The 14,709-nt window shown below is 42.2% G+C and overlaps 1 protein-coding gene across 1 annotated transcript in view; it reads right to left on the bottom strand.

The window, feature by feature from the left end:
• Positions 1-14,709, bottom strand: part of GLUD1 (glutamate dehydrogenase 1) — a 37,119-nt gene that overhangs the window by 8,816 nt on the left and 13,594 nt on the right. The window contains exons 2-7 of the mRNA XM_081823955.1: positions 11,328-11,408; positions 10,807-10,862; positions 9,862-9,925; positions 5,265-5,359; positions 1,030-1,209; positions 171-308 (exon numbers count right to left, since the gene is read on the bottom strand). Of these exons, the coding sequence (XP_081680081.1) occupies positions 171-308; positions 1,030-1,209; positions 5,265-5,359; positions 9,862-9,925; positions 10,807-10,862; positions 11,328-11,408 (614 nt within the window). The remainder of the gene's footprint in view (positions 1-170; positions 309-1,029; positions 1,210-5,264; positions 5,360-9,861; positions 9,926-10,806; positions 10,863-11,327; positions 11,409-14,709) is intronic.

Genomic DNA, 14,709 nt, shown 5'->3' with positions numbered 1-14,709 from the left:
ACCACAACAATTTCAATGTTTATGATTAGCGCCCATGATATGATGACACATCTATTAAGAGCTCTTTGGGTTACATTTTAAAAAGTAAACAATGGAAATAGATTTTAATAAGACTTATTTCAACTTTCAATATTCAGGGTAGTCAGACTTCAGATATTAGATTAACATACCAATTTGAAGTCTTCCAGTTCCTTTGGGTCAATACCATCTGGATTCCATATGCTCCCATCAGATTCACCAACACCAACACATTTAGCACCAAAACGATGTAAATATCTCATAGAGTGCAGGCCTACATTACCAAATCCCTATAAAGAACAATTACACATGACACAAAAGCCAAAGTTTCAGTACAGATGGTAAGAGTCATATTCTGACCAAGACACATTCTATTAGTTTAGAAGTTATTCTAAAAATCATTTTGCCACAAGAAACAATATACTAAGTGGCTTCTCTTCAGAAATCAATTTCTCTTTAAGAATGTGGAGCCCAATCCTCTGTTATCTGTGATAGTGAGTCCTGAAGAAGTTTAGTTTGGTGTAGCCTTGTTGGCTTATAAAGAAATGGCATCAGTCACACCACCCCTCAGTCCCTGATGACCAGATGTCTTATGGTTGTAAAAACACTAAAGTCACTAATTGGGAGGAATAAGAATTCTACTTTAAAGTAGCATTCAACTTAATTTAGATTCAACTCAGTAAAATAACCAAACACCAAGCAAATTCTTCCTAAAAGTTGAAATCTGGATCATTGTGCAAACTCCTCCCCTTCTGAAAACAATTTCAATTTAAATACTGACCAAAAGAAGTTGGTGATGGTTTCATATGTATCTGCAAGATACTTCAAGTGGTTCTAGTCACATGAATCATACCAGAATTCAAAGATTAAAGCGTGTACTACTCTGGAAACATTCTAACACTTAAAGAGATTTAAACGAATGACATTTTAAAAACTGCAAATCTAAAAACACTGAAAAACTAACTTACTTTATGTATATAAGTTATTCTTTAAGAGAGCAAACATTTTTACCTGAACAACGAATGTTTTATCTCCAAACCCTGGTGTCATTCCTAAAATACTCATGTAAGAAGCTTCATTGATGAAATTTTCAATCCCATGGAAGACTCCCCGGCCAGTAGCAGAGATCCGCCCGTGGATTCCGCCCTGACTGATGGGCTTACCGGTAACACAGGCATGGGCATTAATATCCTACAAGAAAAAGTTAAAACCTCACATTTTTGTTTAACTAATTTGCTCATGAGGACTGTATGTGTGCTTATGGGTACACTTTCACCAACAGGGATAAGCCTCACTTTTTCAGATTTCTGTTCCCAGAAAATATATACTAAAATAGACTATATTTTCATGCGGCGCCTGGGTGGCTCAGTTGGTTAAGCATCTGCCTTTGGCTCAGGTCATGATCTCAGGGTCCTGGGATCGAGCCCCACATCGGGCTCCCTGCTTAGCGGGGAGTCTGTTTCTCCCTCTCCTCTCTATTCAGAAACAACTATCATTAGAAAAAACAAAGGGCCTGGGAGCGCTTCCTTTCCAAGGTATACCAAATATACCATAAACTGTAGCAACCACAACGGTGCAGAAGCAACAGACTGACCAGTGGGACAGGAGAAACTACATGGTCCTCTTATAAATAGGAAATCGACATAAAAAGAAGGAAGCGTTTTAAATTCGTGGATAAAGTACGGACTATTTAATAAACTTTCGGGGCATCTGCCACCCATGGAAAGCAAGATGGAATGCTTTACTTCACACCATAGTCCCTACCCCCAACAGATGTTGTAGCTGGGTGAGTTAAAAAGTAACCTGGTCTTTATCTGTAAGTATTGTTTAACTATTTTTACAGAGGCAACTTAGAATTGCATTGGGTCTAAATTGCCAACAAAAAGAAAGAGTTAAAAAAAAACAAAACAAAAGAAAGCAGTCCGGTAAAGTGATCTAAGAAATTAGTAGTTTTCCCACAGTTCCCCTTCATGAATAATTAACACTGCGAACACAGAATTACGAACCTAGTGCCAAATGCTTTCCCACAGTGCAAATGCGAATCCTGGAGCCGCTAGCAGTCCTGCCTGAGGTCGGGCCGGGTGCCTGCTGCCGGGCTCCCCAGCACACCTCACTGTCCCAGCAGCCCAGCGACCGCACGCCCTCCCTCCAAGGCCTGCGCTTCTGGGTAGGATTAGACAAAAGTTGAGGCATGTTTAGGTTGACATCTGGAAAGTAAGTAAGAAAAACAGTGGCTTCCTTGCCTTAGGCCTTGATTGTGGATTTCCTATCACTTTAAGAAGAAGGGAGGTCTTCTGCCAAGGTTTAGGTGGCAGCGCCTCACAACACTTTCTTTTGTGGCCCCACTGGGAATAAGCTATGAATAACGAATACACTGCCTACTACTCTGCACTATGCAGTCTAGTGTCTTGCTTAAAAAGAGCGGGAGACTATATCCAGAGCTCATTTAATATCAAAAGGTGACATGGAAAAAGCTCATTTTGGGCAGTTAAAACCAAAATTCTTTGAAGCATCTCATACTGCTCTTGTTTTTTTTTTTTTTAAAGATTTTATTTATTTGAGAGAGAGAGTGAGAGACAGCACAAGAGGGAAGAGGGTCAGAGGGAGAAGCAGACCCCCTGCTGAGCAGGGAGCCCGATGCGGGACTCGATCCCGGGACTCCAGGATCATGACCTGAGCCGAAGGCAGTCGCTTAACCAACTGAGCCACCCAGGCGCCCCATACTGCTCTTGTTTTATTTCAGGGAATTTATGCAATTTATCTGATAAAATTATTAATAAATATTTATTGTTTTGTGTGTTTTACTAAGGAGTGGGTACTATTCTAAATGCATTATATTACTATTCAATTAATCCTCATTGGCTGTGATTACTATTGTCATCTTACATATGAGGAGACGGAGGCACAGAGAGCTCAAGGCACCTGCCACAGGTCACGGAGCTGGTGTGTGAGGGAGTCAGTTCTAAATCCAGGCTCCCGCCCCCAGCCACAGACTGCACCCGCTCAGGACCTCAAACCAATGTGGGAGTTCCTCCACTACTTGCTGCAGCCCCCTTCCTTCTCTGTGGGGGGGTGGGGGTGGGGGGGTGGGAATAGTTCTCCTCTTCTCCAAGGCTCATCTTTCCACTAGGGCCTCCCCCCACCTTTTAAAAAAAGGTTTTATTTCTTTATTTGTGAGAGTGAGAGAGAGATAGAAACAGAGGGCGGGGGAGAGAGAGAATCTCAGGCAGACTCTGCACCAAGCCTGGAGCATGATGCAGGGCTTGATCTCAAGGGCCCTGAGATCATGACCTGAGCCAACACCAAGAGTCAGATGCTTAACTGAATGCGCCACCCAGGCGCCCCTCCACTAGGGCCCTTTAAAGGACAATTCATGAGGCCTGTATTACCTTGGAAGACTCTGCTACCTCTCCTATATCTTTCTTGCATCGTCTCTTGCATGGATGAATCTGGGGCCCGCAGCCAGTCAACTTGCCAACATCATCAACAACAACAATCTTTCTTTGAGTAACAGCCACCTTTCAAGTTCTTGCTCTGCTGTCCAGTGCCATTTTTCTCAGTGAAGACTCCTCTTCATGCCCTATTTCCCTCCCTCAACACCTCCTTGCAGCCTGGCTCCAACTGTGGCCCCACAGGTTATCTAATTGCGGAACTTGCCTCTTACCAGGAACCCCTCCCTCAACATCACCACATGGAGCCCTGCACTCCTTGTTCTTCTGCAACTGATTGCCTTCCCTCTAAATCACTCTTCAATCTGGCCATTTCTCTCCAGCTCTAGGGCAGGCCAGTATCCCCCCTCTTCTAGGCTTCTGTATGGTAGCCTGCCCCCAACATTCCCATTCTCTGCTGCAGAGAGTGACGCTCAAAATGCCTCACACCTGCTTCCAGTTAGCACTCCACCAGCTTCCTTCTGTTTTCAGGACAAAGACCAAAGTCTTCGCTGTCAGTCACAGGGTGATGATCTGGTCTGACCTTCCCCTAACTGGCCTCTCTTCAGCTCTACTTTCTTGCTTTCCACTCTGGCTACCAGTCTTCCCTCAGTCTCAAGTTTACCTCTTCTGCACTCCAGAACTTTACCTAGTGGTCCTTCTGCCTCCAATACTTGCACCCCTGCCCCTTCCCCAGTTGATCCTATTCTTCATTCAAAGTGCAGACCAGAAGCTTATTCCTTCAAGGAGGCCTTTTCTGATCTCACCTGTGAAGGCTTGGCCAGGCCCGGTTATGCCTTGTCCCCCCATCAGAACTCCCCCTGCTCCCATTTATCCCAACTGCACTGAATACCTTGCTTGTTTGGCAGAGGCACTCCATATATATATTTTTTTAATGAATGTCTTTTCAACTCCCTTTCTCTTCCTACCCCTTAAATGTTTTTCAAGGTTCCATCCATTTCAAGAGTGGGAAGTGAGCTTTCCTTCTTGTGTTCTATATTAGTGGCACTACTTCTGCTCAGTCCTCCAGACTCAAGTCCTCCCGGTTCTTTTCCTTGCTAACACACATCCACTCCAGTCCTGCGGAGTCTCTGTCATGTGCCACCGCTTCTCCCCAGCCCCCATGGCCCCTGGGCTCCAGTGAAGCCTACCACCACCAGCCTAGCCTCCTGTAAGAGAGGTCAGCACCAGAGCCTCTCCTCTCACTAGTCAACAAAACAAAAAACTAGGGCTTGAGTATTTTTGTCTTGGTTCACCTACTTCTTCACTCTTCTATTATGCTTTGAAATAGGCCTCATCTCCAGACAATCTGAGCTCTACTGTTTCTCCTCCTACCCTCGACGTCCCTCATCTCCATGTTTAAACTCTACCCATTTTCCAGGTCTAGCCCAGATACCTCAACCAGGAAGCCTTCTTTCAGAGATGTAACTCCAACCTTGTATTACCCCATCTCCATACCTTATCTGCTTATGTGTCCTAATTCCTCTTTAAATGAAAGCTCTTTGAGGGAAGTCAGAATTGAATGCTTCTTTATTTCCCTTCTAGTGTCTTGCACCATGTCCTGCCCTGCCTAGTAGGTGATCATTTCTGAGGTCCTATCCCCAGCTTTCAGGACGGGGCGGCACGTAAGTGAAAGCTCAGTCCATGTTTACTACATTTATGGTTTATGATGAGAGAGATAGAAGTAAAATAATATGCAAATAAAGATATGATTAAAGGGGAGAAGAACCCAGTGAATTCTCTCTGTCCACATACAATCAGCTTGTTATTTTTTGTAGAGAGCAAATGAGGCCGTCCAGGCTTTTGGTGGGTACTCACATAGTGCCCTATGGTGCTGGCGTAGGTGTCAGCAATCCAGGACATCTCCCGCTCACCCGTGCTCATGTCTGGGGCAGGCACATCAATGCCAGGACCTGGGGGCACAAGGAAAAGGGCATCACATCAGCTTTTAAGATCCACTCATCTCAAACACATAGATCCTTGCAATTTTCTACAATAACAAAGCTACCGTGGTTAGAAAACTTTGGATTTCATCTGGGTAACTACTTGAAGTCATAGAAATACTCGTTAAACGTTTCACTACAAAATCTATACACACGCGGGCGCCTGGGTGGCTCAGATGGTTAAGCGTCTGCCTTCGGCTCAGGTCATGATCCCAGGGTCCTGGGATCGAGTCCCGCATCGGGCTCCCTGCTCCTTGGGAGCCTGCTTCTCCCTCTGCCTCTCTCTCTCTCTCTCTGTCTCTCATGAATAAATAAATAAAATCTTTAAAAAAAAAAAAAATCTATACACACGCAATGTTACATGGTAATTTCTCCCTCTGGCGTTTCCTTGCTCTGTGTTTGGAAGTTAGCTCTGCATAACACATGTAAGCCACTCTATTGGACTTGTTGACTACATGGGCAGAAGCAAATCAGTGTATTCCTTTTGACCTCAGTTCCTTGAACTGCAATTCGAGAGAACAGTACCATCTTGCCCTACATAGGGACGACTGTTGTGGTTGGGGAGTGCCTTGCATGAGACAGCACAGAAACATACCGCTTATTGGGGGTGTAAGCCCTCCCCACCAAGTAGGAAAAGGAAAAGCACACACTGCTGAAGCAGTTGCGTTAAGCCCCATGATACTTTCACCCGTGCTTGGACCTGTTATTCAAAGCTTACTCAATGTACATAAAGCTTTAGGCCTCGGCTTTCAATTCCTCAGATCACAGCGAATTAGAAAGTCTGAGGATAATAAGTTAGTCCACAGGCAGCAACAAAGGCCAGCGACAGCGCCAATCCGAGGGCCACACTGAGATCTCAGGTAGAAATGTGGGACACGATGCCCACTCGAATCTGCCAAGGGAGGGAGACACAGAAACATGCCTAGCGGAACAGCAAGAATCAAAACAACTTAGTCATTTAGTGGGTCAATTAAAGAAAATATGCTGTATCTACATGAAGAAATACTATGCCACCATTAAAAAGCTTGTAATCCTCACCAAAACAATTGTATGGAAAAAAAGGAGGTTTTGTATAGCACGTAGAGTGTGTTCCCATTTACATAAAATTCTCTTTCTCTATAGCTAGATCCCTGTATATTATCTATGCATCTATTTCCATGTTTATATACAGTACCTGTGCAGAAGTTTGGAAGGCTATGGATACCTCACACTTGCTCACTATGTTTCCATTTCGGCCTTTTTATAACTTTCTATATTGTTTCAGCTGCCTAAGACAAACTCATTACCTTTATAAATAGGAAAACCCAACTTTAAAAATGCTTCAGCAATGAAGTCTTCCAAATAAAGTTCTTTCTAAGGGCTGTACTTGAGTTCTGTATTTTTTACTTTTTAGCCAGCTGAACAAGGTATGTCTTATTTTATTTTATAAAAGATTTTATTTATTTATACTTTAGTGAGAGAGAAGGAGCACAAGCAGGGAGAAGCAGACTCCCTGCGGAGCAGGGAGCCCGACATGGGACTCGATCCCAGGACCCTGGGATCATGACCTGAGCCAAAGGCAGATGCTTAACCGACTGAACCACCCAGACGCCCAGAACAAGGTATGTTTTAATATTTTCCTACACTTTGGGGGCCCAGGTCCAAGGTGATGTGTTTCTCTGCGCAGGCTGTGAAGCAATAGATACATAACTGGTCTAAGATAACTTGGAAATGGTCAAGCTTGCTTTCACACTCCTGCCCCGCCCCCCAGCCAATCTGTCATACTCCTGTGTCTGAGCACCCCTTCCCTTAGGTGGCTTCTAAATCACATGAAGTCTGACTCCCCCAAACCACTCTCGCCCCATATAATTTCCTCCTTGGAAGGACTAATGCCCCATCCTAGCCTCATCCTAACAAAAGGGCTCTACTATTTCCATTTGCTCACAATGTCCATTCCTTGAGAGCAACAGACTTCAAGGATGTTCTTTAAAGATTTCTTTCACCATATTGCTTTTCTCTCAAGGTATATATGACAAATTGCTTCTGAATCCTTCTAGAGGAATCTACAGAAGTTTTTTTTAGCAATAATCAAGTGTCAAGGAAGCTTGTGTCAAATCACAATTCCAACTGGAGAAGGGCTATTGGAGAGGGGCTACTGGCAAGGGGCAAGTTTGAGATACAATTTGTACAATTGCTTCTCAGAAACCTCAATTCATCTAGATAGCCTGAGGTGAGACAGCTCTCCCTACCCAAAGCCGAAATATTATTAGGCTTGTGAGTTTTCTACTCCACACAAAATCTAGGGATGCTCGGATTAGAGGTAAATCCTGAATTACAGACAAATTCTCAAATACCTAACAGAGAATCACTCCATCCCACAATAGTATAAAAAAGACGAAAAAGTGGCTAAAGAGCGGAGCTGCTTTAACAGAACACGAGCACAGGGTGGAGCTGGAAAGCCAATTTTGGTGCATGAAGATCCGGAGGAATTAAAGAGACGGACACACTGGTTACTGTTAAGGGAACTTTACAGTTTACAAAGGTGATATCTAAACTCACGCAATAGAATGAACACCAACCTTTCACAAACTTAAAAAACAAGACAAGAGGAAAGAACACTTCCTACCTCATTCTCTGAGGCCAGTATTTATTCTCTATCAAGGGCCTCACAAGAAAAGAATGCTACAAACCAATATCCCTTAGAATAGCATTAAAAAAAAAAGTACTTATGAATAAACTAACAGAAGCGCTGAAAACTACAGCCCATCACTGAAGGAAATGACAGGAAAGGAAACAAATGGAAGGACATTCAGTGTTCAGGGACTGGAGCACTGGCCAGACTGGTCTGCAGAGCCACCGCAATCCCTATCAAAGGCCCAGCTGACTTCTTTGCAGAAACTGAAACGCATACCATGTGACAGGGCCAGGACTCAGACCCAGGTGTAACTCACACTCTGAAACTGTGGAAAAGAGAAGTCCCAACCAAAATAAGGGAGAAATGACCTCAGTTGCAGAGGTTTGCTAGGACCAGTTCTGTGCCCTGGAGGGAGAGAGAGAATTCCTCCCCCGGATGCTACAAAGCTTTCTGAGCCCAGGTGTCAGGTTAGCTGTATTGTGAGTCAATGAGGCTTTTTGCTTCAGAAAAGAAGTCAAATTGCTATATTTTAAGCCTTCATTGTTTCGACCAATCTCTTTTAACCTTTGGAATCCTAAGGTACTGGTCAATATAGAGAAAATGAAGCTGGTTATCGTTTAGATATGGGCAGTAAATACTACTGAATAAAGTCTGAAACCACTAAAGACTAAAACACGTTGCGATTTAAGCTTAGAGGAAATATGATATAAAAATCATGAAGGCTGTCAACAGGCTGCACATGACTGCACGTCACCAAATCTCTTTCAGTCAGGAAGGCAGTCCCCTCCCCAGTGCTTCCCCTGCTCAGTGACAGGACAAGTCCACAGCAGTGCTGAGGAGGAGGCATGCCAAGAATCCAAATGCCTTTTAAATGAGGAACGACAGACCAAATCTGGTAAAGTTCTCGAGTTACTTATATTTATTTCCGTATTAGTTTATTTTATGCTCTTTTTTTCCTAAGAAGAGGGCAAATTTCAAAGTAAGGATATCTTAAGTTCATAGGAACTTGTCAACCGTGGGGACAATGTTGGGGAAGAAAAACACAGGGGCAGGAAAACAGAACAAGTAGATTTTTCTTTCTTATTTTAGTCAGTCTTCTTTAGGTTACAAGGGCAAACATTCTGTTAAATACTTTTAGGTTATTAGAACAAATTAGAATCCTTCTAGAACAACAAAAGAAATACAGACTTAATTTGCTTGAAAAATTAAAGATTAAATGATGAATATTCATATATCATAGCAGAAAGGACATTATGACGCAGACGACAGTACCATACAAAAACATCAAGCCCATGAAGATCAGCACCCTCAGAAATCTAGTGTTTGGCCAAAGGGCCTCGTGACAAATCTCAGGAGCCCCAGGAATCCTCAAAACCAGCCAGTGATGGATGGCGGAGTGAGCCATAGTGTGAGCCCCCCTCCCCTCCCAGCCTCTGCTCACTCTTTGAAGGGGCAGCCTGCTTTAGGCTCTAATTCCAAAAGGCATCAGATCTCTCACTGCTTTCACAACAGGATTATTATTGTAAAAGTGATTTTTTACACATTTAAAAAACATTTATAATACAGGAATTATTTAGTTCCTAAAATCTTTCTGGGCATCACAATAGGGATTGTACGAGGAGACGAGGTGGAAGCGATCCCCCAGTGTCCACAATGCATACTGAGAAGCTGAACCTATTAGAAACGTGTATCAAAAACAGGCCCACGTGCGTCCACCATAGTTATAACAGAACCCAGTTTCTCAAAGTAAAGGGGCAATTCTACCCAGGTACATATAGATAAAAACAGGAGTTTAACTTAAGACAATTGCTTTTTAGATGTTCCTACTCTATGCACAAGCCTACAAGGTAACACGTACCAATAAAGCCCTTCTTCGCCAGCTCCATGGTAAACCTCCTTGTGATCTTTTCCAATTCATTATCCTATAAAGGAAAAAAAATGAAAACAAAACAATGAAACAAATGTTTTTGATAGAAAGCCACTGGTAGAGATAATAGCTGCATCATATTTTCTATCTATAGGACATTTTCATATATCTTCTTGTGTAATCCTTACAACTCATAAAGCAGGCATTTCCATTTTGAAGATAAGAAAATGACAGATCAGAAATTAGGTTACACAAATAACAGACAGTACAACTAGGGCTCAAATCCCAGTGTCTGCTCTCTTTGTATTAATACAGGATCCTCTGAGCAATCCCTGTGGTATATAACAGCTAGCTTAAATTAACTTGGAACTGATAGGCTAAACAAGATTTTTACGGAATTAAGGTATTTGTCACTAGACCTTGAGAGCCCATCATAAAAAAATGAGATCAGGGCGCCTGGGTGGCTCAAGTTGGTTAAGCAGCTGCCTTAGGCTGGGGCATGATCCCAGGGTCCCATGTTGGGCTCCCTGCTCAGCACGGAGTCTGCTTCTCCCTCAGCCCCTCCCCCCAGTCGTTCTCCCAATCTCTCTCTAAATAGAATCTTTAAAAAACAATCTCAGATCATAGTAACATGTTAAATGTATATAGAGCATTTTATATTTATATTGTACAATATATAACATAGATATAAATGCCTAAGAATATGAAGGTATTAATTACCTTTTAACCAAGTGTAAAAATGAAAAAGGACTTTGATGTTAAGCAGGTGACCTTTATATGGCACCACACTCAATGAGTTAATTATTTACTTGTTTTTCCATTCCTTTAAAAAACAATAGGGGCCATTAATCCCACTGGTATGGGGGACATACAGAAACCCTGTTTTCAAGTCCTTTGTGAGTGCCCCAAGTGCATAAATGTTAGTTTGATACTTACAGTATAGTTCTTGGGATTGATCTTAACACCAGCCTTGGCACCCCCAAATGGCACATCTGAAAGAGAAGGCTGCAAGTTGTTATTCCATACAAAGGACAAAAAAATTCAAGAGGCAGAAAGCACCATGCAAAATTACAATGATTCAAATATGACACTTTAAGCTTTAATTTCAGAAAATTCAAGAAATAAACTCACATTGAGCTCTTCTAAAATGTAGTTGAACTAAAATTCTAGTGGCACAGGAATTACAGGGCTAGGCAAGTTCCGATGCCTATTTAATCACTGTGCTTTACTACTTCTGAAAGAGAAAATGTATTTATTTTCCTTCTACTATGATTTGGTCTTACCTACAAGAGCATGGAATGGGATTTAAAAAAAGATCCACACTTGAAGAAAATCCAATTAGTTCCTATAAAAAGTTTTCCATTAAAAAGACTAAACCTTAATTAAGACTGACTAAAAAATGATATAAGCACCTATTTCCCTAAAGCGTTATCAGGCAGCAATAGGGGGTCCCTTACCAACCACTGCACACTTGTATGTCATCAAAGAAGCCAGAGCCTTCACTTCATCCACACTCACATCAGTGCTGTAACGAATACCTGTGGGGCGTGAGAAAGAAGGGGATGTATTTAGAACACCCTGCCGGCTGGTTAAAAGAAAAAGTGCTAGAAATTGAAATGTCCACACTTTTTGCATCTTACACCCTGGTTACTTCCAAGAACACTTAAAGTAGCTTGTGATACAAAGTCAAGGAAAATCTGCTAATTAGACTACAGGATGAGTCTTGAATTTGATTTTTAAGTATTCTGATAGTTAAGAGAAAAAGATTGGCGTGGGAGTGCAGTTTTTGCGTTCTGGTAGGAGCAGATAAGAGCATCAGGCAGGGTTCCTGGAGATGAAGAGATGAGCCACAGTCCTGTCCTTGAGGGACTTACAACCCAGTGGGATACAGCAGGAACTATGACTTCACAAGACAAAAACTACTTTCAAATGAATGTTTTTTATGCTTTTAGGAGGGCAACTAACTCAGTGAAGGCTTTTTTTCTTTTATTTTTTGGCTTAGGTGATTTGGTAGCAGGGAGTTCAAAAAATTTTCCTTTCTGATAGCATATAAATATGAGCAAATGGTTAGTCAACAGAGTCAACTTGGTATCAGATGTCTAGAGGTTCTGGCTTCAGACAAGTGTACCCGGAGATCCTTATCTCTTCCTCCCTTCATCCACTGCTAGCCTGTCAACCAAGAGATGAGCAGCTGCTCTTTCTGCAAGGATGGAAGGAGGCCAAGCGACAGGCATCTGTGTCTTACTGTCCCTGTACTTGGGAGTGATTAGGTGTTTGGCAGAGGGGACATTGAAAGTGAGTATGCGGGCGCCTGGGTGGCTCAGATGGTTAAGCGTCTGCCTTCGGCTCAGGTCATGATCCCAGGGTCCTGGGATCGAGTCCTGCATCGGGCTCTCTGCTCCTTGGGAGCCTGCTTCTCCCTCTGCCTCTCTCTCTCTCTGTCTCTCATGAATAAATAAATAAAAAAATCTTAAAAAAAAAAAAAAAAAGAAAAGAAAGTGAGTATGCCCACTACTTTGGTTTTGGGGGGTCCTGGTCACTCAACCTCCCGAGTTTTGCAGTGTGAAGCCACCTTTCATCCTCTGTAGCTCATTGCTTCTCAACCCCAAGGAAGAAGGCCAGAGTGAGGCTGATGTTTGCAGACTACTGGGGCTCCGTGGCACTGGGTGTGTTTGTGAGCGATGAAGGATTCCTGAATGAACCTGGGTACAACCTCCACTGAGAGTTACAGTAATGGGGGGCCTCAGGGACATCTCTTAAAGAATTTTGGGAATAAAACCTTTTCAGATAGAAATATACAGTATCTCATAAACTGGCAGTTTGAGAAAACTTCCCTAGTCATTTTTAAAAGTTGGCTTCTTATATATTTCAGAAAACATCTATCTAAACACAAATGATACATCTTAAGAGAATTTTACCTGTTGTATATACAATCATAAAGAGCAAATTCTAAAGCTGAATATATTTCTTTGGCCTATTAGAAAAATAAAATGAGGGGCGCCTAGGTGGCTCAGTCGTTAAGCGTCTGCCTTCGGCTCAGGTCATGATCCCAGGATCCTGGGATCGAGCCCTCCATCGGGCTCCCTGCTTCTCTCTCTCCCACTCCCCCTTGCTTATGTTCCCTCTCTGTCAAATAAATAAATAAAATCTTAAAAAAAAAATAAAATGATTAAATTTAGAAAAATGAGCTCTTAGAAATAGATCTTACATATAATGGGTTCTCAGATTATCCTGGAACAAATTTATGTCTTAGTGAAATTTTAGATGAGAAATGACAGTTTTTTTTTAAAGATCTAGTGGCTATCTGTTGCTATAGAGTTTGCTTCCTTGTTTTATTCAGGCCTCTATTAAAACTTTCTTCACTCCAAGAGGCCCCTCCTGACCACGTTATTTAAAAAAAAGCACCCTAGCAGGAGGGGAAGAATGAAGGGGGGAGATCGGAGGGGGAGACGAACCATGAGACTATGGACTCTGAAGAACAAAACTGAGGGTTCTAGAGGGGAGGGGGTGGGAGGATGGGTTAGCCTGGTGATGGGTATTAAAGAGGGCACATTCTGCATGGAGCACTGGGTGTTATGCACAAACAATGAATCATGGAACGCTACATCAAAAACTAATGATGTAATATATGGTGATTAACATAACAATAAAAACATTTCAAAAAAACAAAAAAAATTAAAAAAAGCACCTTCCTCATCCCCACTCTCTAGTCCCCTCTGCCTTATTTAAATGTTTTACCACTGACTTTATATATTTATTTACCATCTTGGCTTCCCCACCTGGGAAGCTAGCACCATGAGGGCAGACTTTTATTTTGTTCATTGCTTTAATTCTTGGTACTTAACATAGAAAATAGCATGCAAGTATTAGGCGCTCAAATATGTGGTGAATAAATATATGAATATTTCTTGACTAAGGTGTTAAGACAGAAAAGCCATGGTCACTAAAATTCTGACATGCCTGTAAGTTCTAAACAATTCACCAGAAGTATCTGCTTATATTATGAAAGGGCTAGAAAGTAGTAAGAGGCAGAAGTACCAGGTCCTAAAAAGTACTCCAGGAAAAACCAAAATAAACCTGTAAGTAATATTAAGACCAAACATTTATTTCTTTAAAACAAAAAATTTTGCTCAAACACTACAATGTGTTTTTAAAATCAATAAAAATGTTACCATGTAACCGAGTAGAAACCGAGCTAGGCCAGGGACCTGGGCCGGGTGCAGGGACGGGCACTTCCTAACCAAGTGAACCCAGCTCAGCAGCAGCTGCCGTGGTGTGTACCTGCTTACCTGGGGGACGCAGGACACTGCTGCGCATGGCCATAGCTTCCATCTTAGCCATTTTCCCTCTAAGTATTACCGAGTAGTGGCAGATAAAGAAATTTAGGTTTTAAAAAAGTCTAAACTGATAGTAGCTTAAACAAACAATAAAATTCAATTTCATTACTTCTCAAGATAAATTTATGAAGGTAGTAAAAATAGTCTGCTATTAAGAATTAGTGTTTCTATGTCCACAATAGCCAAACTATGGAAAGAGCCAAGATGTCCATCAACAGATGAATGGATAAAGAAGATGTGGTATATATATATATACAACGGAATACTATGCAGCCATCAAAAAAAAAAGGGGGAGAGAAATCTTGCTATTTGCAACGATGTGGATGGAACTAGAGGGTGTTATGCTTAGCGAAGTAAGTCAATCAGAGAAAGACATGTATCATATGACCTCACTGATAGGAGGAATTCTTAATCTCAGGAAACAAACTGAGGGTTGCTGGAGTGGTGGGGGGGATGGGGTGGCTGGGTGATAGACACTGGGGAGGGTATGTGCTATGGTGAG

The sequence above is a fragment of the Leptonychotes weddellii genome, chromosome 6 (genome assembly GCF_054177405.1).
Source record: "Leptonychotes weddellii isolate Sample4059 chromosome 6, ASM5417740v2, whole genome shotgun sequence".
Classification (NCBI taxonomy): domain Eukaryota; kingdom Metazoa; phylum Chordata; class Mammalia; order Carnivora; family Phocidae; genus Leptonychotes; species Leptonychotes weddellii.
This window is presented reverse-complemented; position numbering and strand designations above follow the sequence as displayed.